Raw genomic sequence first — 27,057 nt, 5'->3', positions numbered from 1 at the left:
CAGTTATTAAAAGAAAATTATACAGTGACATTGAAAATATTTATTAACTAAAATAAAACATAATAAATAGTATACATACAAGAGACTTTAAATTTTATTCAACTTTATTGAGGTAAATCGTACGTACAATAAAATACACCCACTAAAAATATATGTACTAATACTTTAATTCTGTAAATATACACACATATTTCAACAAAACTAGGAATGAAATATATGGAAAGTAAAACCAACATTGTGTTAGGATGATGGGATTATGAATATTATTTTACTTTGCTGTTATTTTACTATTGCTATTTTTAGATTTTAAAAAATCCTTGATTAGCTTTTATATTTTTTATTTTATTTCAGGATATTATGGGGGTACAAACATTTTGGTTACATTTTATGACTTTGCCACACCCAAACCGTGATTTGGGATGATTAGCTTTTATTTAAACATAGACTAGGGAAGAAAATAACAAAGGCAGGCAAATGCAAAAGAATTTTAAACTAATCAGTAACAATCGTGTGTTGCTAACATTTTCACTTTGCATTCAAGCTGCTTTTGAATAACCCTCCTAGTTCAGAAGTTTCTCTAAAATACACATAAAACAATAACTGAGATCATCATTTTAAGTCATAGCATACTTAGGGAAAACCTTACCATCAACTGCCACCAATACAGCAGTCCGACCTTTTCTCTCGTGTTCAATCATGGAATCATCTACATCATTATTAATGACAAGACCATTTCTAATCATCCACTCCCGGTTACCAATGAGGACTTTGTACTGCTGAGCATTAGGAGCATCTGAAAATAAGTTCATAAACAACCCCATGATGCAGGTTCTTCCTGTAAAACCCTGCACAGTTACTACATTGTATTTTGGTAGAGCACAGGCTACAACAGTGATTTTCAAATTTTTTAACAACATATTCAGTTCTTCCATGCCTCTGGGCCTTTGCATACATGGCTGCCTTCACCTGAAATGTCCTTTCTCGCCTCTCACAAACTCCAACATATTCTTCAAGAGCCAATTCAAATGTTAGTTTCTTGGTGAGGTGTTCCCTTTGACCTTCCATAGCAATTCCATTAAATTCAAATATTTATTAGAGTTGAATGTGCTGAACAAAAATGTATAACTATGCTGATGTCTCATTTTAAACTTGTGACCCTTAACTTTAAGTGAGCCCTTAGTGCTGTCTGGCGATTTAACTATATTCCCCTAGTCCCTTCATTCTCCATTTCCACTAGATGGCTATTTCATACCTTCTCTTCTCCCTTCAAATCTCCAACTTCTCCTCCCCCATTCTCATACTAGATGATGATTCTGCTTCCTACTTCGGAAAGAAAACAGAAGCAATGAGAAGAGAACTTCCACAAGCTCTCATTGTCACATCTACCCAACTACCTGAGCCCCTTGTGTCTGAGTATTTATCTCTACTTCTGTTATTATAAACTGACCCTGCTCGTATTTAAGGCTAACCTCTCCACTTGTGTACTAGATCCTCCTCCTTTGCCTAATTCTAGAACATCTCTCCAGTAATTATCCCCTCTCTCCTATATAATCAACTTTTCTATCTCTGCTGTACATTGTCCTATCTTAAAAAAAAAAAAAACTCTCTTGATCTCACGTAATTCTCTAGCTACCTCATTTCTCTGCTTCTATACATAGCAAGACTTCTCAAAAGTGTTGTCTCTATTGGCTGTCTCCAATTCAAATCTTCCCATTCTCTTGTGAACCCACTCCAATAAAGCTTTTGTCTCTACTATTCCAATTACACCAGTGACCTTCACTTTAATAAACCTAATGGTTAATTCTCAGTCCTCATCTTACCTGCCCTATTAGCACCATTTAACACAGTTGTTCACTCCCTCCTTCTAGAAATACTTTCTTTACTTGGCTTCCAGGATACCTCGTCCATATGAGTTATATGAGCTACCTCCTGGCTCCTGACTTCTTCTGTGCCTTCTTTGCTGATCCCTTCTGGTCTCCCTGAGCTCTTAATTTGTAGCACTACAGGGTATAGTCCTTAACCCTTTCTTTCTCTTTATTTACTCTCACACCTTGGTGATCTTATCCAGTCTCATGGCTTTAAATACCATATATATCACCACTGCCCAACAGAACTTTCTGTGATAATGGAAATGTTCTATATCTGCTCTGTATAATATGACAGCCGCTATCACACACATGTGGCTATTAAGCACTGAAATGGGGCTAGTATGATTGAAGAGCTGGATTTGAAATTTAATTTAATCAATTATTTTCTATTTGCATCGTTGCATGTAACTAGTGGCTACGGTACTAGACACCACAGATCTATAAGGAGATGATTACCAAATCTATATCTCTGACCTGGTCTGTTGCCTGAAACTTCAGACTCATGTAGCCAACTGCTTACTTGATGTTTCCATTTTTATGACATCTCCATTTCACTTATCTAATAAGTACTCAAACTTAATATGTATAAAGCTGAACTCCTGATCTTTTCCCCAATACTGTCCTTCATGTGGTCTTTCTCATCTTATTCAAATGGTAACTCCATCCTTCTAACTGCTTAGGCCACAAACCTTGGCATGATTCTTGACTCCTGTTTCTCTCATACCCCCATATCCAATCCATGAGAAAATCTGTCAGCTCTCCCTTCTAGACGCATCCAGAATTTGACCATTTCTTACTACCTCTACTACAGTGGTCCAAGCTACCATTATCTTTCACCTGGATTATGGCAACAGCCCATCAACTCATCTCCTTGCTTCTGCACTTGCCCCAGCCCTACCCCGACAGTGTACTTTTACCAAAACATCCAGAGTAATACTTTCAAAATGTCAAGTCAAATTTTGTCCCTCCTGTACTCAAAACCCTCAAATAGCTTCCCATCTCAAGGTAAAAACCAATGTTCTTTTAATGTCCTTACATTATCTAGTCCTATACTACCTCTCTACCTTGTCTTTCACCCCTGGCCCACTCATTTACTCTGTTCTTGCCACACTGTTCTGCTTGCTGTCCCTCAAAGAAGTCAAGCACATACCTGATTCAAGACTTTTGCACTTACTACTACTGCTGCCTGGAATGTTCTTGTCATGGATATTCACATAGCTTTCTCCCTCATTCCCTCAGGTCTTTGCTCAAACACCACCTTCTCAGCGAAACCTATCCTGATCACCCTATACGAAATCGGACCCACTATTCCCAGCACTCCCTACACCCCTGACCCCACTTCATTTTCCTCCATAGCACTATCTCCATTGGACATACTATATTTTCTTATTTATTTGCTCACTGTCTTGTGTTCGCCCACCAAGAATGTAAGCTCCGTGATACAGGAACTTTGTTTATCTTGTTCACTGCTGAAAATTTAATGCTTTGAACAGTGCATGACACACAGAAGGTGGTCAGTAAAAGCTGTCGAAAGAATTCCTATGTGTCAGTGTGCTTGATACTAGAAGTTCATAGAAAAATAATAAAGAAGTCACAGACTAGTAGAAACAGGCAGGTAAATAAGTAATTATCATGCATTGTACCTAGTACAGGAACAGAGACTAAGTACAGTTATGATTCAAGAAGAGCAAATATCTCTGCCAATGTATGTCAGTCAGTGAAGGCATCACTGAAGAGAGGTATGAGCTGGGTCTCGAAACATAAGCATAAGTTCATGAGGTAGATGCCATGTGTGGACAAGGACATTACACAGAGAAAATAGTAAATGAAATGATCTAATAAGCAGGAAATGACACACTGCAAGGAGGAATTGTAAGTAGTTAGATATGGTAGAACATACAGCACATGTGGGCCAGTGGAAAGAGACAAGATGGGTGATACAGAGAGGCAGGAAACATATTATAAGGAACAGATCTTGAACAAAGTCCAGAGAGACTGGATTTATCCAAAGTCCAGAGAGATTGGACTTTGTGCCACAAGAGAAAGAGAACCATTAAAGCCAGAATCCTTAGCAGAGACCCATGAATAAGCGTCAGGATATATGTGAACCTCTTGAAACAAAAATTTTCTGAGAGGTGAGTCCATAGCTCTCATCACATTCCTCCAAAGGTCTGCAATTCACAAATAGGTTATAAACCACTGTAATAAAAGGTATTGGTCAGAAAGTGATATGATCAGATTTACATGTTAGCAAAATTACTCAGGCAAAAATGGGTGTGAAGGTGCTGAAACGCTTCGGTAGGTTTTTGGGGGCAGATGGATAGATCAACACGCAGCCCAGGAAACAGGCCTTGGCTAGAGAGAGAGAGATTTTAGAGTGGTAGTGGAAGCCTACAGGTGGTAGAATAAGTGATGAGCATGAATGAGATTTTACAGAGGGAGTATGTAAAATGAGAAAAAGACAAAGAACAAAACCCTGAGTACATCTAACATTTGAGAGCAGGAGAAAAGAGGATCAAAGGAGAATTAGAAGGAACAGCCACCAGGGAGGGGACTGGAGAATCTAGAGAAAGCAGGGTCATGGAATCAAGGAAGGAAAGAGTTTTAGGAAGGAAGAAATGGTCAACATTGTCAAATGCCTTAGTGAGGTCATACAGGATGAGGACTGAAAAGTGACTGTGGGAAAAGGCACTGAGGTCCCCAGTCATCAGTGGACCTAGAAAGAATAGTTTCCGCGGTATGGATGGGGCAGAAGCCAGACTGCAATGAACTGAGGCATGGTAGTGCAATAAGTGAATTCAACAAGCCTATAATATCCTTTCTAGAAGCTTGGATATAAAGGAAAATAAAGAATCTCAATAGGAAAAGACAAAATCTAGATGAAAATATAGATGGGAAAGGACAAAACTGAGGTGTACATATAATGATTTTGATGGAAGAAATGTTTCTATATTTAGGAGAAGAAGCTACTACAAAGAGATGGAAAAATAAAGAAGCAAGGGAAACTAACAGAGAGAGAGAGAGGTCCCTGAGGAATCAAGAGAAGGTGGGATCTAGAACAAAGATGAAAGGATTCATTAGGCAAGATGAGGGATGCCTCTTCTGAAAAAGGAATAATTCTGGGCAAACAACTGAAAGAACACATGCCTGAGAGACATAATTTTCTATATGAAAAATAAGCAAGGTACTTTGCATAGGGGACAAGGGGGAGGATTACAGGATCTTATGAAGGGTATAAAAGGTTTTGAGCAATTATAGTGAGAAATAAAAGAAGGATCGTGGAAGATCAACTAAGGCTACCCCTCCTCACCCTATGGTGGTGTCAATGAGCACAGCTGGAAAATGTTCTAGAGTAACTTGAGTGAAGTGATCAGAAGGCATATAGTAAGGTTGATTTGAGGCAATGAAATCATGATGTCAATTTTTTTTTTTTTTTTGAGACAGAGTCTCACTTTGTTGCCCGGGCTACAGTGCCATGGCATCAGCCTTGGTCACAGCAACTTCAAACTCCTGGGCTCAAGTGATCCTCCTGCCTCAGCCTCCCCAAGTAGCTGGGACTATAGGAATGTGCCACCATGCCAGGCCAATTTTTTCTATATATTTTTAGTTGGCGAATTAATGTTTTTCTATTTTTTTAGTAGAAACGGGGTCTCGCTCTTGCGCAGGCTGGTTTCGAATTCCTGACCTTTAGCGCCTCGGCCTCCCAGAGTGCTAGGATTACAGGTGTGAGCCACTGCACCTGGCCGTCAATTTTTGTTTCTTACATAACAGTTCTGGGTTATAAAGTTAGTTAGCTGTTCATAACTTTCACATAATTGGTACTACAAAGAAAATTAGCTTACTTGAGATCTGGGCATCAATATTCATGGAAGACGGAGTTGATGACTGTTCATTACTCGCATCTATTTGAAGCAGGGATGCATTTTTAATATTATTTTCCTCTATCTTCCAGTTATTCTTATGTAGCAAGCCTTCAATATTGGTGACTTTACAGCTAATACCACAGCCTGGCACAACCTGGAAATCTATGCAGGTACCCAAGGTTTCAGTGTCCAGCTCCTAATAGAATAGAAACAGAAGGATTTCCTCTGCTGTTCTGATAACCCAAGGTCATCCATTACTAAGATCAAAGATTACTCCTGGTTAATTCTAAATGTTTAAAATAAAACTGTCACTTATCATTGCCTACTTGACAGTGGATTTTGATAAGGACAAAGGAACAGAGCATTGAGTATAAAAATCAAAGTCACAGGAGAGCCTCAGAATTTTTTGTTTTAATCCTGCTCTCCAAAATTTACAGAAAACATGGAAGGTTTATCAATATTCTCTGCCCTTTCCAGTAGAGAATTACAAATTAAATTTTTAATTCTATAGTCAGGTCAGGTTTTCTATTCAGTACAGGGCAAAGGGTACAAAGAATAGGGCCTTTAGTTACCAGAGTGTTCTCTAGCCTGATTCTGTGTCCTTAGGAAGCAAAAGAATTCTGAGGGCCATTATTGTTTCTTGGCTCTTTATAACTTCATCCTCTCTGTTGTTTGGTTTGGGTGTAAAGAAATCAGGTCATTAATAGTTAATAGGTAAAAGGGAAAGAACAAATAAAGAAATGGCAACATCAATGGTAGACACTGCCACATTTTAAGTATAAAATTCATATAAGATAATTCATAAAGAACTTATACAATCAATGAGAAAAAGACAAACAACCTTATGGAAAAATAGGCAATGGACACAAGCAGACAGGTTAGAGAAAAAGAAATTAAAATGGCCAATAAATATCCAAAAAAGATGTTCAACCTTATTTATAATTAAGGAAATGCAAAGCAAACTATCAACAAGCAAATATTTTTCACTTAATAAATTGGAAAAAATAAAGTGTTGGGTAAGAATGTGGGGAAATGGGCACTTATAAGTTTTGGTGCAGGTTTAACTGGTATAAACTCTCATATGGGTATTAGTAGTATTCATAAAAATTTAACTGCAAGCATCTTTTCATTCTAGCAATTGGATTAATAGGTATTTAATGTAGGGATAGACTTGCAAAAGCTATCTCTTTTCAGTTTTATATTGTAAGAGCCAAAAAACAATCACACTGCAGAATATAATATAGCCATTAAAAACAGTGAGGCTGATCTGTATTTCCTGTTATGGAAAATTCATTTAACAAAATAAACAAGCAAGGTAACAAAGATTGATCACTGTATGACCTTTCTATGTAAAGTTTTAAAAAAATGATAAAAACATATATGTTGGTATATGTATTAAAATGGTTAACAAATGCACACGTTTGTGAACATACTAAAAATTATTGAATTGTATACTTGAAAAGGGTGAATTTTATAGTATATGAATTATATCTCAATAAAAGTCATTAAAAAAGGACTGCTAACAGGTTAATAGTTGTTAAACTTTGGAGACTGGAATTATGGAACTGGGCAAGGAATGAGGTTTTCAATTTTCATTATGTAATTCTCTGAACTATGTGAATTTTCCTACCATAAATATGTATTACTTTTATTTTAATTTTTATGTCAAAAGGAGTTATCTGCATGGTAAGATTATAATTAAATTCTGTCTTCATCTTTTTACTTGTCTGTGCAAAGAAACTAAAACATAAAATTAAATGAGAAAATACAAGGCTCTTTCACCTCGTATCAACTATACATGTAAATCACAGTCAAACGCCAATCTGGTTTTGACTTGAGTAATTCCCACAGGAGATGACTACATTAATAAACAAGGGGGAAACTTGTACCTGTTTGCAGTATTTGGTTACAGCTGCTCCTAGAGGGTGTTCACTGTTACTTTCAGCAGTTCCCACAATGGCCAGCATCTTATTGCGTGATATTCTGTTACTTTCCACTAGAATCTTTACTTGATTCACTACTGGGGTTCCATGAGTAATGGTTCCAGTCTTATCAAATACCACTACCTTTACCTATAAGAAAATGAAAATACAATACACCTATATAACTTGATAATCTTTAACATCACTTTTCCAGAAATGAGAAAAAGGTTTACTTTGAAAAATTACTATTTTGCTTCTTAATAAATTGAACTGTGACTTAATTTGTCTTTACAAACTGACAATCTTTGAGAGAACAAAAGGAAGGGAGGATAAGAGAAGAAATAAATACTCTTAGTTATACCTAATAGCCATCCCCTGCAAATGTTCAACTGATTAATCATAGGAAATGACTGTGACTATATGTTAAACAACTAAAGCTAATCGTCAAAGGTTGACTGTTAATGGATAATTAAGAGATGCCTCTAGTGCCTCCAGGGAAAACAGAAAGGCTTTCTATACTAATGAATTATAGGTCCCCTGGGGAAATCTGGGCAGTAGGCAGATGATTATAAGAGAAAAGGTAAGTGAGTAAATTGAAATGAGCATCAGATAAGACCTGCTAGGTTGCTTTGACTTTATTGGGTCTAGGTTAAAAGTTTGGGCTGAGAAGAGACAGCTCAGAGAACCAATGTGGGAAACTCAGCCCAGATAGAAAAAAAGAAATAGAACCTTGAAAATTAATAGCCCAAGGAACCAAGATGAAAGAGAAATGACAACTAAATACAAAGTATGGTTCTGGACAAGAGAAAACTAGCTACAAAGGACATTATTGAGACAACTGAGAAAACTGGAACATGGACTGTAGATTAGATATTATATTATAACAGTATTATATCAATATTAATTTCTTGGTTCTGATAATTGTACTATGGTTACACAAGAAAATGTCCTTATTCTTAGGAAAGGAGCTCACCAGCTCCAGTAAAGAGTACATAAGAATTCTTTCACTCTTCCAGTTATCTATTGCTGCAAAAATTAAAAGAATGAAATTAAAAGAAAGTGAAAAAAAATTTTATAATAAAAAGTAAAATTAAAAAAAGAATTCTTTCTACTAGTCTTACAACTTTTCTTTAAGTTAGAAATTATATCAAAATTAAAAATTACTATAACTTGCCTGTATTCACTGGCTATATGAAGGTTCCAGATTTGTTCTAAGCTATGTTCTATTTATTACATTCATCTGTATACAGTTTATATCCTCTGTATATAGTTTATATCCTCATAATAAGAACATACTAGTAGGTACATGGTTTTAATCTAAGTCAAGTAGTCTTAATTGAGATTATTACGAAAATCCTAATATGAGAGAAATCAGAGATAGGATTATATTTCTGAAGTCATAGCTGCAAACTGTCAACTGGTGGCAGCAAAGGCAAAGAAACTGCACTGTAATTGCAGGCGCTAGCTCCCATTGAAGAACACAAATAAGTTAGAAGCCTGCTTGATTGGCAAATTTTCCTGGCCAAATAGCTATTCTGTCTTCCTGCCTAATGACTGATCTAGTCTGAGCTAGGATAGGACTCCAGGAGAGTAGGCCTGGAGTAATTTTGAAGATCTTAGGTAACTAAGGCCAATCTGGAGCAGAACCAAAATAATACCTTTCCTACCTTAACTCTCCAGATAGTTCCAGGAGCAGCTCTGCTTATGGACCATGTGGAAATAATTTAGAACTATGTGTTTCTCAATAGGGGTGCTATTGCCAGTTTGGATGGGACAATTCTTAGTTCTGGGGATCGTCTTACCTTATGAGCCATCTCCAATGGCTCTCCACCTTTGATTAGTATGCCATTTTGAGCACCTACTCCTGTACCCACCATCACAGCAGTTGGAGTGGCCAGGCCCAGTGAACAGGGACATGCAATACACAGAACTGTGATAGAGGCTTGGAAAGCAAAGCGTATTATCGTTTCTGTTCGGGAGATACTTCTGTTGTAGCCCTTTAGAAGAAAGGCATAAATTGTGGTTATTGATTTAGAGCCGTACAAAAAAAAGAACAAATCTTCAACCTATTTAAATAAAACCACAATTTTAAAGTCACATATCCTACCTAGCTACCAACATACATTTTTTAGTTACAAGGAAACACTTTTTTTCTTTTATGAATATGAGAAATTGTGACATAACTGGTAAACAAGTGATAGCCCTAAAATCAAGATTTCATTTTTGATGATTCCAGAGTTACCAACTATGAAGACAGAAACATACAGGAGGGGATGGGTATATACACACATAATGGGTGCGGTGTGCACTGTCTGGGGGATGGACACACTTGTATGTTGAAATAAAAAAAAATTTAAAAAAAGAAACATAAAATTTTACTTTTTCTCTTTTTTTTGTTCCATATTGAGAATAAATGTTTTTATTAGGGACTCTCGGGAATAACTGTAAATGTGCAACATAATTTTCGACAAATTTAATCCTGAACAAATAGAATTCTGAATCTCTGTATACTAAGATAATAAATCTACTTTTCACACTATTCTTTAAAGGCAATGAAAAAAATCACCTGGCAGGCAAAGGGAGCTTAATCATATTTCAACAAAATCCTTTCAGACATAATAATGTGAACCAAGTATATCTGCTAGTTAAGCTCTTAGTGACACTGAGTGTTTGCTCATGTGGGAAAATATGATTGGTAGCTTTAGGGGAAATCTCCTAAGACTGCTTGATCTCATGAGAAAAAGTCCTTAAGAATATGTATTCCAAAATACTTCCCAATAATCCTCTTGTTCAATGTGTACTTAACAGACATGAATTGCTTAAAGAAACTTTTTTATATTATATTAATGACCATAACATGAATAGATATATAGTTGTTATGATTCTGCTTTGTTCTTTAACTGAAAGAAAAAAACAGCATGAAACAGTATATAGCATGGCATTTTTTTTGAAATAAAGAAACACATCAAAGTAAGACTTTCTTAGTAGTAATGGTTTTACAATGCTAGGTTCTTACTAAGTTTTGAAATACTTAAATGTTCATCTAAGAGTTATAGATCTATATAGAAACAGAGTTGGAAGGGACTCTCATAGATACCTAGGCTTATAGATACCTAGGTTTATGCTTTCATATATAGCATTTATGTATATTTTCATGTTTATTATATGAGTTCACCTACACTAAATCCAGTCCTGTAACGTAGGTATTATTATCCCTATTTTGCAGATGAGAAAGCTGACAGTAAGAGAATTTAAGTGACTTAAAAGTTATACATCTAATTTCAGGCACAATCCAGGCCTACTTTGCCACTTTCTGACAACATAGAGACCATCAGAGAACAAGGTGAGTAGGCACTAATATCATCTTATGTTTGAAAAGCATTTAATCAATTACAAAGTCTTTCTAATATATTATCTTATTGGACCTTCACAACAACCGCAAGTTATACAGAATGGGTATTATTAAAACCTTGCTTTATAGATAATGAAACTGAAGCTCAGAGAGCAATTAAATGGTCTAAGATCACACTGATGGTAAATGGCAGAGCTGAGATCCTGAGGTTTTCCTCAATACATCTATAGTCCTTTGTGAAAGCAAAATCATGCTGGAAATGAGACTAAACATAAAATGTAAAAGTTTAGTACTTGCTTTTGGAAAATCACAAGTCATAACCAAAAAAATTTTTTCAAAAGGAAATCTTTTATATTTATAGTAATGTAAATGTTATTCTTATCATCCTCCCACTCCAGCCCCTTAAAGATACAGGTCATTATTAAAGTTATTTCCACTTAATTATTTAGGCAAATGATTCACAAACTGTTTTTTGCATGTAGTAAAGTGTGGTCACAAGTCACTTACAGGAAAGTAGGTTTCCACAATCTCAAAATTCAGAAATCCAATTATAATCCATACCAAGAGGGTAGCGATGGAAACAAAAACAATAAAAGGAACAAAGTAGCCACTAAGTTTGTCTGCAAACTGTTGGATAGGAGCCTAGAATTAAAAATAACAACAATAAGTATATTGGAGTCTCCTTTTCTAATATTGAATATAGGGTATATTTGGTAGTTAACACAAACAGGAATATTTAATAAATTCTATATTAATGCAACTAAAATGTATCAATGGAATATGTAAAAACTAGATCAAGATTTATACTGAGAAGGCTTTTAAGAAAAAACTTTCTGTTTCTCCTAGGGAGTTAAGTCACCTTTGATGTTTGTGCCTCCTCCACAAGTTTGACAATTTGAGAAAGGGTTGTGTCTGCTCCAACATGGGTTGCGCGGATAAGTAATGATCCATTCTGGTTAATGGAACCAGCAATCACCGTGCTGCCAGGTTTCTTAGCTACAGGCATTGCCTCCCCTGTATGAAGAGTAAAGATAGATATAGGGAGCATAAAAGATTACTATCTTGAAACATGTTATTTGTTAACTGTCAAAAAAACATGTAGAAAGGAGATTTTTACTTCATAAAATAGAATCTGGACAAATGCCTAGGTGAAAGTTGCCCTCCCTTTATCCTTATGTCAGTTCTAGGCCAAACCTAGGGATACATACCTTAAACTGGAAAAACCTATTAGGTTAGCTCTTGTTAGCAGATACTTTTGGAGCTTCACCCTAGTCCTAGATCACTGGTTCTCAACCTGTTCTCAAGAAGCATTTAGAAATGTGGAAGGTCAGCAGGTGATAAAACCAAAAGAAAGAAAAAAAAAAAAAATAGAAATGTGGAAGGAAGTTTTTATTTGTATTAATGACTGTGGGCGGGGTACATGAGGTACTGCTAGTACAATTTAGTGGGCCGGGGTCAGGGACACTAAATTGTACTACAGTGTGTAAGACAGTTCCCAGAACTAAGAATTGTCCCATCCAAAGTGGCAATGGCACCCCTACTGAGAAATATAGAGTCGTAAAATATTTCCATATGGTCCATAAGCTGAGCTTCTGGGACTATCTGGAGAGTTGAGGTAGGAAAGGTGTTATTTTGGGTTCTGCTCCAGATTGTCCTTAGTTACCTGAGATCTCTGTAATTACTCCAGGCCTACTGTCTTAGAGCAGACCCTGATGTGGAAAATCTGGAGTCCTATCCTAGCTCAGACTAGACCAGTCTTTAGGGCAAGAAGATAGAATAGGTATTTGCTCAGGAAAATTTGCCAAAGTCTATCAGGCTGTACAGGAAACTGAGACAATTTCCTTTGGTTATGCATTCTAGTAATTAACAATTACTTCAGTGAAAAGAGCTTTCAATAGCATAACTAAAACCACAAAATAAATCTGAGGAAATTGATTCAATACAATCTTAAGAAGAATCCATATTCTTTGCTCATAATTTCTAATTAGTTTCTCATAGTTTCTACAAAAAGATCTGCACCTTTCATGCCTATTTTTCATTAACACACACTTTGGATTCACTTCACTTTCATGTCACGATCCCCTGAAAAAATGTACCTGTGATGAGAGACTCATCTACCATAGAATGTCCTTCAATAACACGACCATCCACTGGAAATTTGCCTCCTGGAACAACTTTAATGACGTCTCCACGTTGTACAAGTTCCACATCCACTTGTTCTTCACTGGATATGAGTTAACATAAAAAGCATCATGATAATATGTTTCTTACCCTGACCTCCCCTGTGCAAGATTTTTAGTTCATGTCAAGCTTGTGGCTCCATAATTACTACCAGTGGAAATTAGAACCAACATTTAAGATAGGAACTACTATGCTGTTTTTGCTCACTGTTGGTGAACAGCACAGTACCTGGCACAAAGTAGGCACTCTAAATATTAGAATTGAAAGCTCTAAAAAATAATGTAATGAATTGCATTTAACGAAACAATTTATTTATTATGTAAATTTGCCTATGAGTATAAAAATGAGAAATACAATAGAATGAAACTAATCATATCTTTAGCTCTAACTTCCAATTTACAAGTAACACAGAAGATATAGAACGAGTTAAATGACACCATAAGGAAGCAAAGAGACAAATTCAGATTGTGGTATATTTTACAAAACAACCGATGAATGTTTCTTCAACAAGTCAATTGTATTGCAGGGGAGGAAGATGTTTCTTCAATAAGTCAATTGTATTGATGGGGGAGGAGTGAAGATGGGAAAAAAAGAAGAAGGAAGGGAGGAGCTATTTTAGATTAGAAGAAATGTTAAGACACATAATAGTCAAATGCAGTGATGCATAGACCTTGTTTGAATTCTATTTCAACAAAGAGACTTAATGGATTGGGTGGGTATTAGGTGACATTAAGGAATAATTTTTCATTTTTTAGGAACAATATGGTATTGTAGTTATATAAGAATATGTCATTTTTAAGAGATACTACAGAAATATTTAGTAGTAAAATGATATGACTGATATTTGGTTTAAAATACTATTGAAACAACAGTAATAAAGAGAAATGGATAGGTAAAGTGTGGCAAAATGTTTATTAAAACATTTAAAAAATTATTAAATCTGAAAGATAGATTATGTGGGTTCATGATACTCTTCTATTTCTGTGTATATTTGAAATTTTTCATAACAAGTTTAAAAAAAGAGAAGGGGGAAGAGTGAAGATAAATACCTCAGGAGGATATTATCAGAGTCAAGATTTACAATTGTTGCTTCTGTAGCTTGTAGTGAAATTAGCTTTGCAAGAGCCTCTGATGTTTTGCCCTATAAATTAAAACAAACAAATTGACAATGCTAAGAACAAAAAAGTTCAGGTCTTAACTAAAATAAAGATATAATCTTTTAACATTTATCCAAAAGATAGCTTTAGGAATATTAATTTATTCAAAACAGAAAATCTTTCACTTCAAAAATATGAAGTACACAAAATATAAAAAACATTAGGTATAATTTATGAAGAAATAATGTAAATTAATTAAGAAAAACATCAGGAACCCAACAGATACACAGGCAAAGGATATGAACAGGCAAGTCATTTAAGAGGAAATATAAAAATCTGATATGTGGAAAAATGTTTATCCTTGCCATTAATGGAAGAAATGCAAACTAAAGCAACCCTGTAATAAATACTTAGTGCCTACTAACTTAGCAAGAATTTAGATAAGATTCGATGAGGATGAAGTTAAAGTAAAACTTCTTCACAGACATATCCTTGCTGGCAAAAAGTGTTACAACTTGTAACATGAGCCATACAAAGATTTATGCCCTTTAACCCAGTGATCACATCCTTTGTAATGTCTTCTAAGATACTAGTTCAATGGAAATGACTATTAGACATAAACATATTCAATGCAGGATTATCTAAAATAAAAAATTGGAAACGATCTAATTGAGAACAAAACCAGAATGGTTTAGTAAATCTGAGCATATTGATTTGACTATTATTATTCATAAATATCAAGTAATTATTTAGACTGCAAAAACAAGGAAAAAACTTTATAGTGTTAGGGGTACAAAGAAGTATGTTTGGTATGTTTGCAACTCTGTTAAATATAAAACCATATGGAACAGGATTAGAAAATGATTTCCATTATAGCATGGGACTATGGGTTAATTTTTTCCACCATTATTTTAAACTGTGTGGTCACATCAACTTTTCAATTAATAATGTGATATAAATAAATAAATTATAAGTATTAAATACTTCTCAAATGTCTCTTAAAACAAACAGGGATATACTATACTACCTACAGTATTAATTCCATAAATTTGGTAAATCTTCTAAATGGGTATTTAACTTAAAATATGGCTAAAACAAAAATACTTCTTTCAGTAAGTGGTTAACTACATAAATCAATATATATTTCCAACAATTGGTCTACAAAATAGTATGATCATTTATCTACCCAACATTTTAACAAATGTCATCCTTTCTTACTTTACCTTTGCTATATGTTCCAGCCAGCGTCCTAGTGCGATAAATACAAATAGCATAGGAGGTGTATCAAAGAAAGTAATAGGGTTCACTTTGGCTCTCTCATACATTGCAACCAGAAGAATAACCAAGGAGTAGGCAAATGCAATGGTGGTTGCCAGCACAATCAGTACATCCATATTTGCTGTTTTATGCTTCAGTGCTTTGTAAGCCTGAATGTAGAAGTACCAGCCTCCAAAAAACTGCAACACAGGAACAATAATCACTCAATTTTTTTAAATGCTGACATTCACATATATATCTCAATAACTTAAAGTATCAATATTCACTTATTTTGGCTTTTAGCTAATCCACAATCACTAAGGGCAGATTTGAAGCTGAAACAATAGTGTTTGTATTTTAGCAGATGTGTGTACAGACGGAATGATTCAAATTGCTGTGAAAGCTCTTGGGGGCTATCCTCTATGATCCAATGGATATTCCATAATATAAAGAAAGTCAGACAGTTCTTGGATTTTTCTTTTTCAGGTTAGCAAAAACAAGAACTAGGAAAATAATTACATTGTTTTATCAAGAATTTTCTATATAAAACTCACTCCCCTTTCCAAAACTCAACCTAAGTTGTATATCACAACGATCAGATCTGTTTGCTATTTTTGTTAGTAAACATAACAGGAAAGCTTATTTTATTAGTATACAGAAGTAAACTAAGATGTTTTAAAATCACTATTGCCTTTTTTAAGGATCAGATGAAGGAATAGCTCTATCTGATGGAAGTGTTTAATTCCAAAGTAAAAGTTTATCTCAGGCCAGGCGCGGTGGCTCACGCCTGTAATCCTAGCACTCTGGGAGGCCGAGGCGGGCGGATTGCTCAAGGTCAGGAGTTCAAAACCAGCCTGAGCAAGAGCTAGACCCTGTCTCTATTATAAATAGAAATAAATTAATTGGCCAACTAAAAATATATAGAAAAAACCAGCCGGGCATGGTGGCGCATGCCTGTAGTCCCAGCTACTCGGGAGGCTGAGGCAGCAGGATTGCTTGAGCCCAGGAGTTTGAGGTTGCTGTGAGCTAGGTTGATGCCACAGCACTCACTCTAGCCTGGGCAACAAAGTGAGACTCTGTCTCAAAAAAAAAAAAAAAAAAAAAAAAAAAAAAAAAAGTTTATCTCTTTCCAGTGGTGACTTTACCTAAAAAGAAAAAAAAATTAAAAAAAAAAAAGTTTATCTCAAAAGAAGAGTTGAAAACATATAGAAAGTGATGAAGTAAAGTGCCAGGGAGAAAAACAAATATAAAGTCATATACGGTACCAGATATGAATAACAAATCCAAAAGAGTGAATTGATTCTCTGCTTTGTCGTGAAACAATATTCTTAGGGGTTAAATGAAATCTATTATCTACTTTAACTACTCAGTTTAAGATTATTTTTGTAAAGCATCCCCGATAAAATGATTGGACTTCTGGTTAATATCTGTTTTGCAATAGAAAATAACCTTGCCTGCCACATTTTGGTAGTTTTGCATTATTAACAAATATACTTGCTAACATTTCACTTGCCTGTACAGGTAAACACAATAAAAAGGACAGGAAATTCATAATGGACAATCCTGGCAAGATCTGCCGCTCCAGAAACATAGAAGAATGAATGTCGGTCATTTCTTCTTCACTCATGTTCTGGTTATGGTGAAAAGTTGCAAGGTGGTGGTCCATAATCATCATATATATCATCAGCCCCATTACAGGAATACAGAAAAACAGGCTTACAAGAAAGGACCGTCTCCATCTTATATAGAAAAAATAAGAAAAGAAAACTCATTTTTATAAGTAGCTAATGGCTAAAGATTCCATGTATTATAGAGAAATACAAGTTGTGACCACTCCACCCAGTAGAAGGACAATATTGTAAAAACTAACATGCTAAAAGGATGTTAAATCTGTAATGAGGAGTCAGAATCTGTTTTGTACCAACATTCCAAAAGTACTTACTGAATTATTTCTCGTTTATGGTCTAGGTGACTTGCTGACCGATCCTTCTTGACCAAAGAAGCTTCAAAACCTAGACCCTAAGGAAATTCATGAGAAAAAATTATTTTACTGAGTATATAAATATTATGTAGAGATATCCTAGGCCATGGTATTATCATTAAAAACAACTCAGTTCAATTACTGAGTGCAAGTCACTCTGGAGAATGCAAAGATGAAGACACGCTTCCGGCTCTTGATTACCTTTGTTTCTAATCTTTCATCAAATAAATTAATATTTCCTTCATTCTACTTAATGTCTATCCTATTGTTCTCAAACCAAGTTAACCAAAGTGCAATTATCCTCAGTAGAGGTTCTCATTAATAGGCCACAAAAACTAATACTATACTAAATATATTATTCAAGACCTTGGTTATGTAGTCTTTACTCTTCTTCTATCAGAAAAGGAACATCAACAAAAATCATTTCCCCCAATAAAACAAAGTATAAAAAGGAAACTATACCTAGTTAAGATTCATCTGGGCACAGACAGTAACATATTTTACATATTTACATGCTAGGGAAAATGCTGCCATCTTACATTTGTTGGCAATGTAGCACAGTAAAAACAGTAAGCATGAGCTTTGGAGTCAGAGTTATGAGGCTCAACTCCCAATTACAAAAGTTACTAGCTATATATGACTATGGACAAGTAACGTAACTTCTCTTAACCTGAGTTTCTTCACCTCCAAAATGAAGAGATGATGACACTGCTGTAGAAATTAAGGGTTGAAACTTTGCAATCTTGGTAACTGGCATGTCATAGGCACTCAATAATGCTAGTTTCACAAAAATGTTAATGGTATTGTCCTCTATACTAATAGGATCTTACCTGAACTATTAATATCTTTTAGATAATTAGAACACCAATTTTATAGTACATTGAAACTTTTAAAGCACATTCATGTGTTAGCTCTTAAGATTTAGTGAAGAACAAAGGATGAATCTGTCAGAAAGGGTATGGCCTTTTAAATTTCTTACTTTACTTTAAAAATAGATCTTTTGCTTTGACCTAAGAAATGATAAGGCATCTAGCAGGATGCTTCACTTTCTTAGTGATTAACACAAATATTATTCATAACAATTTATACTATATTTCCGTTTTCTAAATATTTTTAAATGATTTTTGGTTCTAACTTAAATCTGCCCCTGCAAATGTACCTTTGCCTAACTTCTCCTAACAAAGACCAAGAAAAAAGGGCAGACATTACATTAAATTTTGAGATAGATCTTGTCTGGAGTATTCAAAGGGGTGAGCTTTTTTTCATTGTCTCTATCTGATGCAAACCAGAGGGTATGCTGATTGAATAGGTAAGAAAACACAAATGCAAATTCTTGGCAACTTACTTCAATTGTATGGATAATATCTCTGGGACCAATAATTTCTGGATCATATTTAATGTGTGCTTTGTTGGTTGCCAGGGCCACAGAGCAATAGAAGATGCCTTTGAGTTTTGTGAGGGTAGACTCTATTTTATGTACACAAGAGGCACACGTCATTCCTCTCACCTGTTAAAGACAAAACCTTTGTTATTCAGAAATATACTTTTTCTTCCATTAAACATAAGTTTGAGATATCTCCAAATTCTTTTCCACAAAGGTTGCACTAATTTGCAGTCCCACCAGCAGTGTAAGAGTGTTCCTGTCTCTCTGCATCCTCGCCAGCATTTGTTATTTTGGGATTTCTTGATACAGGCCATTCTCACTGGGGTTAGGTGGTATCTCATAGTGGTTTTGATTTGCATTTCTCTAATGATTAGAGATGTTGAGCGTTTTTTTATATCTCAAACAACTAGAAATAGAAATACCATTCGACCCAGCAATAGCATTGTTGGGCATCTTTCCAAAAGAACATAAGTCACTCTATTATAAAGACATCTGCACCCGAATATTTATGGCAGCACAATTCACTATTGCACAGTCATGGAAACTACCCAAGTGCCCGTCAATTCATGAATGGATAACTAAAATGTGGTATATACTCACAATGGAATATTACTCAATCCTAAGAAACGATAGTGAGCCAGCACCGTTTATGCTATCTTGGATTAAGCTTAAGCCCGTAATACAAAGTGAGACGACACAAGACCTGGAAAATGGGCTACACATCTACTCGTCATCAAATTGGTACTGACGGACTAAAACTATGGTGCTCAAAAAATTGTAGTGTTCAACAGGGATCTGAGGGGGGGAGACCCACATCTTAAGGATGTGATGAGCATTGTAGGGAGGGAAAGGATTACCTCTATCCCTTTTTAGGGAGAGGCAAAGAAACACATCAAAATGTCTAAAAAAACAATTTGTTAATGGGAGGTGAACAGGTGGAAGGGGGGAGAAGGGGAAGGGTACACACTTCCATGGTGAGTGCAGGGTGCACCACTTGGAGACTGGACACGCTTGAAGCTCTGGCAGAGTGGGGTGGGGAGGGGGGGCAGGGGCAAGATATGTAACCCTAACAATATTTGTACCCACAGAATTTGAGATTAAAAATAATAAAAAATAAAAAAAAGAAATTAAAAAGACAGAAATGGAAAACAACAACAACAACAAAAACACATAAGTTATTACTTATAACTACAATGACTCTTTTAATGTGGGATTGCCATGCAAGATCTTGTTTGCACTATTAATATGCTTTATTTTTTAAATTTTTTTTCGTTTTTTTTGAGGCAGAGTCTCACTCTGTCGCCCAGGCTAGAGTGAGTGCCGTGGCGTCAGCCTAGCTCACAGCAACCTCAAACTCCTGGGCTCAAGCGATCCTGCTGCCTCAGCCTCCCGAGTAGCTGGGACTACAGGCATGTGCCACCATACCCAGCTAATTTTTTTCTATATATATTAGTCGGCCAATTAATTTCTTTCTATTTATAGTAGAGATGGGGTGTCGCTCTTGCTCAGGCTGGTTTCGAACTCCTGACCTCGAGCAATCCGCCCGCCTCGGCCTCCCAGAGTGCTAGGATTACAGGCGTGAGCCACCATGCCTGGCCTATTAATATGCTTTAGATATGATCATTAGAATCCCATTTTTATAACATTGAACAGAGATATGGTGTCAGCTGCAACTGGGTTAGATATAAGAGAATCTCATTAAAAGTCTCCTGTCACTACTACTCAGTGACAGAGGATTTAACATCTATCATTGTCTCTTGTATCTAATGCCTTGCTTCCCTCTACATTTTTCTATCCTGCTAAAGTATATAGCCTTTAGTGTTACTTCCAGTGAAGGTTAAGAGATGGCAAAAGTGTTCCAACTTTTTCTAAAAATATATTTTCCCTTTATCTTGAGTGGGGTTATAGTTAGTTGGGTGTTAAATTCTAAAATTGATGGGAGGGACTTCTGGAATGATTGTGTGAGGGGCTCGGCCAAATCCTTGCCTCAAAAAACAATATGGCTCCGTGCGGTGGCTCACACCTGTAATCCCAGCACTTCGGGAGGTGAGGTGGGAGGATCACTTAAGAGGCCAGAAGTTCACGACCAGCCTGAACAAGGTAGTATGACCTCATCTCTACAAAAAAAAAAAAAAATTAAAAAACTAGCTGGGCTTGGTGGTGCATGTCTCTAGTCCTAGCTGTGTGGAAAGCTGAGGCAGGAGGACTGCTTAAACCCAGGAGTTTGAAGTTACAGTGAGCTATGATGATGCCACTGCACTCTAGCCCCAGCAGCAGAGCAAGATCTTGCCTCAAACAAACAAAAAACAATGATAAAACTGACAAAGGTAACAAAAAGGAACCATTGGAATACTCTTGAAATTTACCAAAGGGCATACAACAATTTAAGAAAGATTTATTCAAGGATATCTGCTAAAGGGATATTAGTGAAAATGGTGTCATAAGGACCTCTGAAAATTCTTTCCTCCATAAAAATAATGAGAAAACTAGCAAAAATTATAGGAGCCATTTTGTCAGAAATCTTGAAATCAAATAAAACCTTACAGCAATCCAGGAAGCATTTATTTAGGAAAATCAGATGAATACAAATAAAAACAGCAAGCTATGTGGCATTATAATTTGCCCTATTCCCACCCCCTCCTCTATAGTTCTGTGGTAGCCATGAAAACTAATAGCCAACAATCACAATGAAAAGCAGCAACAGGGCAGCCACTAAAGAGGACAGAAAAGGGTTTGAGCTCCTTCAAAGCCTCATTCCCAGAGAACTGTCATTATTTGACTTGATAGTTCCCTGAAATCTCCCACTTGCATAAATGCCTGACTGCAGCTCACTGAGTGTGAAAAGCCTTTTCCTCAGGAGATTCATCAAAAACAATTAGAGGCAATTATTTAACGTTGTTACTGCCTGAGATGATGGATAACAACAGCTGGGGTAAGGAATAGACCAGCCAAAGCATAAAAGGAAAAGCCTGGAAGCAAGATGTCCATAGAGTTCTAACATATTCCTAGGAATCTAGAAAGCCATGCACATGCATAGGGCTGTGCACCTGTCTGGGCTGTGCACATTCTCAGAAAAGAACTGAAAAGGCCCTAACTTCTCACCTCTTGCTGGCTTTCAGGCTCTTTGCATGCAGGAAGGTAAGGCTAAGGCAGAATTGGCAATTGCATGGCTGAGTGTTGAAGGCATGCTCTAACATGTACCGAGTCCCTTGGTGAAGACTAGAAGATTTATTTGTTCCAGGCAATCAAGGAAATCTGTATCCATCATTAGCTAACCATTGAGCCAACCAAGACTTCAGTGGCCACATATGACAAAGAATACGGACTTTACAGAGTTAGTTCAGAAAAGTCACTAAACAAACAACAATGAGATACAGCAACAACAACAACACCCTGAGTAGGGGGAAGAATCTGATTTCCAGAGTTGTCACATTATATTTTCAACAAAAAATTATGACACATAATGAAACTAGAAAGTATGGTCCACACACAGGAAAAAAGCAATTAATAGAAACTGTCCCTGACATTGGACTTACCAGACAAAGACTTTAAATCACCTATTTCAAATATTTTTTGAACTAAAGGAAACTAAAGGAAACCATGTCTAAAGAATTAAACTATGGGGCCGGGCGTGGTGGCTCACGCCTGTAATCCTAGCACTCTAGGAGGCCGAGGCGGGCGGATTGCTCAAGGTCAGGAGTTCAAAACCAGCCTGAGCAAGACCTCATCTCTACTATAAATAGAAATTAATTGGCCAACTAATATATATATAGAAAGAAATAGCCGGGCATGGTGGCGCATGCCTGTAGTCCCAGCTACTTGGGAGGCTGAGGCAGGAGGATTGCTTGAGCCCAGGAGTTTGAGGTTGCTGTGAGCTAGGCTGATGCCATGGCACTCACTCTAGCCTGGGCAACAGAGTGAGACTCTGTCTCAAAAAAAAAGAAAAAAAAAAAAGAATTAAACTATGAGAAGGATGTCTCACTAAATAGAGAAGTTCAATAATTCTCTATATAGAGAGAGATTAAGGGGGGAGGAGGGCATGGGCAATATAAGTAACCTTAACACTTGTACCCCTATAATACGCTAAAATAAAAAAAAGAGAGATTAGATTATTAGATTAGATTAGATTAGACATATAGATTATTAAAAAGACCCAAACGGAATGTCTGGAGTTGAAAAGTACAGTAACTGAAATGAAAGCAGTGTCTAGAGGAAAATTCATACCTGTAAATCCCAATATTAAAAAATAAGAACAATCTCAAATAAATAGCCTAACCTTCCACCTTGAGATACTAGAAAAAGAGAAGCCAACTAAGTATAAAGCAAGCAGAAGAAAGGAAACATAAAGATCAGAATGAACATTAACAGAGAATAGAAAAAAATAAAGAAAAATCAATGAAAGCAAAGCTTGCTTCTTTTAAAAGATCAATAAAATTGACAAACTTTTGGCTAGACTGACCAATAAAAAAGAAAGAAAAAATCAAATTATTAATATCAGGAATGAAAGAGCAGACATTACCACTGACCTTCAGAAGGAAAAAAGGATTATAAAGTGACTATATCATGAACAATTGTATGCCAACAAACTAGATAATCAAGATGAAATGGACAAATTCTTAGAAAGATACAAACTACTGAAACTAACTCAAGAAGAAATAGAATATCTGAAAAGACCTACACTAAGTAAAGAGATTGAATTAGTAATCAAAAAACTTTCCACAAACAAAAGCCTGGAACCAGATGGCTTTACCAGTAAATTTTAAAGAAGAATTCTTAAGAAGAATTTACATCAATCCTTCACAAACTTGTCCAAAAAACAGAAGAGGAGGGAACATTTTTTAACCCTTTCTATGAGGTTATTATTACTCTGATACCAAAACCAGACAATCACAAGAACAGAAAACTACAGGCCAGGCACGGTAGCTCAGGCCTATAATCCTAGCACTGTGGGAGGCCGAGGCGGGAGGATCACTTGAGGTCAGGAGTTCGAGACCAGCCTGAACAAGAGTGAGACCCTCGTTTCTACTAAAAATAGAAAGAAATTAGTGGGACAACTAAAAATATATAGAAAAAATTAGCTGGGCACGGTGGCACATGCCTGTAGTCCCAGCTACTCGGGAGGTTGAGACAGGAGGATCGCTTGAGCCCAGGAGTTTGAGGTTGCTGTGACCTAGGCTGACACCACAGCACTCTAGCCTGGGCAACAGAGTCAGATAATCTCTCAAAATAACAAAAACAAAAACAAAAAACTACAGAGCTATATCTCTTATGACTACAGATATAAAACTCTTGAACAAAATAATTAAAAAAAACCCTAATCAAGCAGCATAACCATGACCACATGAGATTTATGACAGGAATGCAGGGTTCATTCAGCATATAAAATTCAATCCTGTAATATACCATATTTAATAAAGGACAGAAACCACATGAACATCTCAATCAATACACAAAAAGCATTTGACAAAATATTAATTTTTATCATAAAACACCCAACTAATTAGGAATAGAAGGAAACTTCCTCTAACTGATACTGTGATTAAGACTGTGTGGTACTGGCATAAGGACAGACAAACACGGCCCCGCAAGACCCCGCCGGCCATGGAGGAAGCACCACACAGCCCTGCAAGATGGTGGAGAAGGTGGCACTGCGGTCCTGCTGGTCAAGGCCAACGTTGGCTCGCTCTTCGACAACCTAAATGCTGCCATTGGCAGGCCGGGCCCTCTTCTGGCCCCGACCCCAGTGTCTGGACTCACAGACCTCACAACCCCAATCAGTGGACCTGAGCCCTGAACTCTGCCTGAGCCTGGGCCTTGAACCCCTGGGCCCTGGACTCCCTGAGCCCAAAACCCCAAACTCTGAGCCCTGGATCCTGGACCATGAACCCAGAGACGCTAAATCCCCAGACCCTGACCCTTGAACCCGAAACCCCAACCCCCTGCCCTGACCCGAAAGCCACAGACCCTAGTCCCCTGCCCTGATCTCAAGCCTGGAACCTGAAGACTGAGACCGTGAATCCCTGAACCCCAGCCTCCAAACTCTGGCTGCTGAACCCTAACCCCAGAATCTTGCCTCTGAACCCCATCTTCAAATACCAACAGGAAAATTCCAGTCCTTGAATCCAGTTCTGACCCCTGTTCATGGTCCCTGGAACCCAGACCCCAGAAACACAGTCTGTGGGCATCAGACCCCAAACCCAGCCCCACTTCTGATTCTTGAACCCTGAACCCCAGACTCCTGGTTCTGGCCCTGTCTTCAACCTTGGCCCTGAACCCTAGAACCTTTGTCCTGGAACCTTGGCCTCAAACCTCTATCTTGAGTCCCTGAACACTGGAACATAACCACAGACCCTAACCCCAGAACTGACTCTGAACCCTGGCCCCCGAACTCCTATTCCTGGTCCCTAAACCCTGAATTCTAACTCCAGAGCCCCAGCCTTCAAGTTTGGTCCCTTGCCCCCCAAACCTAGCCTGACCCTAAAACCTGAATCTCAACTCAAACCCCAACTACTAGCCCTGAACCCCTGTCCTGGACCCCTGAACCTGGACCATACCCCCTAATTCCCCTAGTACCCCCCTCCCAAACTCCTACCCCTGAATTCTGAACCTTAGCCTCTATACCTGGGCCTTGAGCCCCAGGCCCCTGAACCCTGGTCCCCACACCCCAACTCCAGCTTCTGACTTCTGATCCTGGGCCCTCAACTCTGGGCCTCAGACTTTGGCCCCATATGCCTGGGTGCTTGCCTCTGTCTGTCCACGGCTGACTGAGCAGGGTTCCTGGTGCAGGGTACCCTCATCTTACACTGTAACTTAGTATCTTTTTAGTTCTTAAATAAGGGGAGTCTGTGGAAAGTCCAGAGGACTTTATACTTCTTCTTCTTCTTCTTTTTTTTTTTTTTTTTGAGACAGAGTCTCACTTTGTTGCCCAGGCTAGAGTGAGTGCTGTGGCGTCAGCCTACCTCACAGCAACCTCAAACTCCTGGGCTCAAGCGATCCTCCTGCCTCAGCCTCCCAAGTAGCTGGGACTACAGGCATGCGCCATCATGCCCGGCTAATTTTTTCTATATATATTAGTTGGCCAATTAATTTCTTTCTATTTATAGTAGAGACGGGGTCTCTCTCTTGCTCAGGCTGGTTTCGAACTCCTGACCTTGAGCAATCCACCTGCCTCAGCCTCCCACAGTGCTAGGATTACAGGTGTGAGCCACCGCGCCCGGCCTATACTTCTTGTATATTAAAGAAAAAGATGCAGTGGAGCTCTTCAAGGCCAGAAAAGGGATGCTGACTGCCTGAGGCCTCCACCTTCTAGGGCTGCCCCTACCCAATCCGCAGTTCCACCTAAACTGAGGTGGCGTCTCCAGGGAGACAGGAAGCCCAGGCCCAGGGTGCACCGGGAGCTCCCAGAGGCAGGAGTAGGCTGCCCTAGTTCAGTGTCTCAGCCATGGTGTCACCCCGCTGTTGGTGCTTACTGCCAACCCAAATAAAGCAGAATGTGGCTCCAAGTGGCACAAATGGAGCTGTGGAACCATGTACTTCCCTCCCTTCCCTTCCTGAGGTGGACGGCTTGGTGCAATGTCAATGTTGTGATGGATGTGTACCACTGATACAAGCACGGTTTAGATTTCAGAGAAGGATCTGTGTCTTTGCCAGCAGCAAGCATGGGTGCAATTTGTCATTAAGCTAAGTTCGGGCACAGACTGGGTTTGTTTTTTTTTGTTTGTTTGTTTTTCTTGGTTTTTTTGAGACAGAGTCTCACTCTGTTGCCCGGGATAGAGTGCTGTGGCATCAGCCTAGCTCACAGCAACCTCAATCTCCTGGGCTCAAGCAATCCTTCTGCCTCAGCCTCCCGAGTAGCTGGGACTACAGGCATGTGCTACTATGCCCGGCTAATTTTTCTATATATATTAGTTGACCAATTAATTTCTTCCTATTTATAGTAGAGACGGGGTGTCGCTCTTGCTCAGGCTGGTTTCGAACTCCTGACCTCGAGCGATCCGCCCGCCTCTGCCTCCCAGAGTGCTAGGATTACAGGCGTGAGCCTGGGTTTGGTTTTTATTAATAAAAGTAGGCACTATTTAAAAAAAAAAAGGACAAACAGATCAATGAAACAGAATTGAGGGTCTAGAAATAAATCCTTACATTTTCAGCCAAT

General features: G+C 37.6%; 1 protein-coding gene across 2 annotated transcripts in view; it reads right to left on the bottom strand.

Moving 5' to 3' along the window:
* Window positions 1–27,057, bottom strand: part of ATP7A (ATPase copper transporting alpha) — a 138,574-nt gene that overhangs the window by 9,285 nt on the left and 102,232 nt on the right. For both annotated transcript variants that reach the window (XM_075999565.1, XM_012755345.3), the window contains 12 exons: window positions 18,867–19,028; window positions 17,483–17,559; window positions 17,054–17,279; window positions 15,507–15,740; window positions 14,236–14,327; window positions 13,102–13,229; window positions 11,865–12,019; window positions 11,513–11,647; window positions 9,456–9,650; window positions 7,621–7,803; window positions 5,711–5,927; window positions 647–793 (listed from right to left, as the gene is read on the bottom strand). In XM_075999565.1, the coding sequence (XP_075855680.1) occupies window positions 647–793; window positions 5,711–5,927; window positions 7,621–7,803; window positions 9,456–9,650; window positions 11,513–11,647; window positions 11,865–12,019; window positions 13,102–13,229; window positions 14,236–14,327; window positions 15,507–15,740; window positions 17,054–17,279; window positions 17,483–17,559; window positions 18,867–19,028 (1,951 nt within the window). The remainder of the gene's footprint in view (window positions 1–646; window positions 794–5,710; window positions 5,928–7,620; window positions 7,804–9,455; window positions 9,651–11,512; window positions 11,648–11,864; window positions 12,020–13,101; window positions 13,230–14,235; window positions 14,328–15,506; window positions 15,741–17,053; window positions 17,280–17,482; window positions 17,560–18,866; window positions 19,029–27,057) is intronic.

Source organism: Microcebus murinus, chromosome X (assembly GCF_040939455.1).
Source record: "Microcebus murinus isolate Inina chromosome X, M.murinus_Inina_mat1.0, whole genome shotgun sequence".
Lineage (NCBI taxonomy): Eukaryota > Metazoa > Chordata > Mammalia > Primates > Cheirogaleidae > Microcebus > Microcebus murinus.
The sequence above is the reverse complement of the archived record's forward strand: the minus strand, read 5'-3'. Positions and strand labels throughout refer to the sequence as shown.